Source organism: Elephantulus edwardii, unplaced genomic scaffold, assembly GCF_000299155.1.
Source record: "Elephantulus edwardii isolate Elephantulus edwardi_28Jun2011 unplaced genomic scaffold, EleEdw1.0 scaffold00208, whole genome shotgun sequence".
Classification (NCBI taxonomy): domain Eukaryota; kingdom Metazoa; phylum Chordata; class Mammalia; order Macroscelidea; family Macroscelididae; genus Elephantulus; species Elephantulus edwardii.
The window spans coordinates 4,169,004-4,170,297 of NW_006399958.1; the positions used below are offsets into that span (position 1 = coordinate 4,169,004).

Consider the following 1,294-nt stretch of genomic DNA (forward strand, 5'->3'; position numbering starts at 1 on the left):
ACACACACACACACAAATAATAAAATAAAAATTAATTAGAAAAAAAAAGGACAAAGCAAGAGGACCTGGCCTCCTGCAACCTCCTGAGGGGCCAGGAGAATTAGCACCAGCATCAGTCCAGAGTCAATTCCTAGGAGGCGGAGGTCAGTTCCAATCTCCAGTCTTCACACCAATGCTGACCCCAACCGCCCTGCCCCGGCATCCTCTGCTCTCCGAGGGTCGATAACTCACTGCAGTGACCACACCAAACTCACATACCATACGCACAACCACAAGGTTTCTTAAGGAAGCAACAGACTGCACATCGAGATCCAGAATGACCGAGAATACAGGTGGACAGCGTTTGATGGAGCTCCCAGTTGAAGACAGGTTTGGAAACAGGAGTGGCATCCACTTCCTAAACCACATGCCTCCGGAAACTCGATGAACTTTGATAAATGTCGATGGTTATAGAAAGGCTTTAGACCTTATGTTTGTTCATGGGGTCGCTATGAGTTGACGTGACTCGAAGGCAATCAATACATACACACACACATCACACACACACTCACAGAGCTGTGGTGTACGTACACACACACACACAAACTCACACACACACAAAGCAGCTTTGGTGTCGTCTCTCTGTGGAATGTGACGTCCACATTGAGCTCACTCACCCGAAGACATTCCACTGTGGCTTTCGCCTAACGTGGTCCATGGCGGTTCTCCTCGTTCCAACCTGGACAGCACATCGGGTTTGCTGACTGGATCCCCTGTTCATGGGAGAAGCACAGAAGCTTAGACACAGCTGAATGGCCCGAGGTCTACAGAGATTCAGAACCACGTCCAAGTGTACAAATTAAAGACCTTTCTGGTCAAGAGCGGGAAGACTGCATCTGAAGTCAGAGAGCAGACTGAGTATCTGCCTTGCCAGGGCAACACCGATGCTCTGCCGACTGCAGGAGCTCAGAAAGGAAGAGACAGTGACAGGGCCACGACCGGTGGACAATCCTTACCAATGGACACCAGGTGGCTGTAGTTCTCCAGCATCACCTCTTGGTAGAGGGCTTTCTGACCAGGGGCCAGGAGCTGCCACTCCTCACACGTGAACTCCACGGCCACATCCCAGAATGTCAGCGACTCCTGTGTGAAGAGGACCCCGGTTAGGGACGCACCTCAGTGGACGAGGCGAATGGAGGGTGAGGACACTAACTCTGCTCACCGCTTCTATCCATGTTGAGAGAGAGAGAGAGAGGGAGAGAGGGAGGGAAGGAGGGAGAGAGAGAGAGAAAGAGAAAGACAGATATAGATAATA

At 51.0% G+C, this 1,294-nt stretch overlaps 1 protein-coding gene across 1 annotated transcript in view; it reads right to left on the minus strand.

Moving 5' to 3' along the window:
• LOC102847134 (zinc finger protein 615-like) overlaps nucleotides 1-1,294 on the minus strand; it is a 23,065-nt gene that overhangs the window by 8,760 nt on the left and 13,011 nt on the right. The window contains exons 2-3 of the mRNA XM_006897390.1: nucleotides 996-1,122; nucleotides 657-752 (exon numbers count right to left, since the gene is read on the minus strand). Of these exons, the coding sequence (XP_006897452.1) occupies nucleotides 657-752; nucleotides 996-1,122 (223 nt within the window). The remainder of the gene's footprint in view (nucleotides 1-656; nucleotides 753-995; nucleotides 1,123-1,294) is intronic.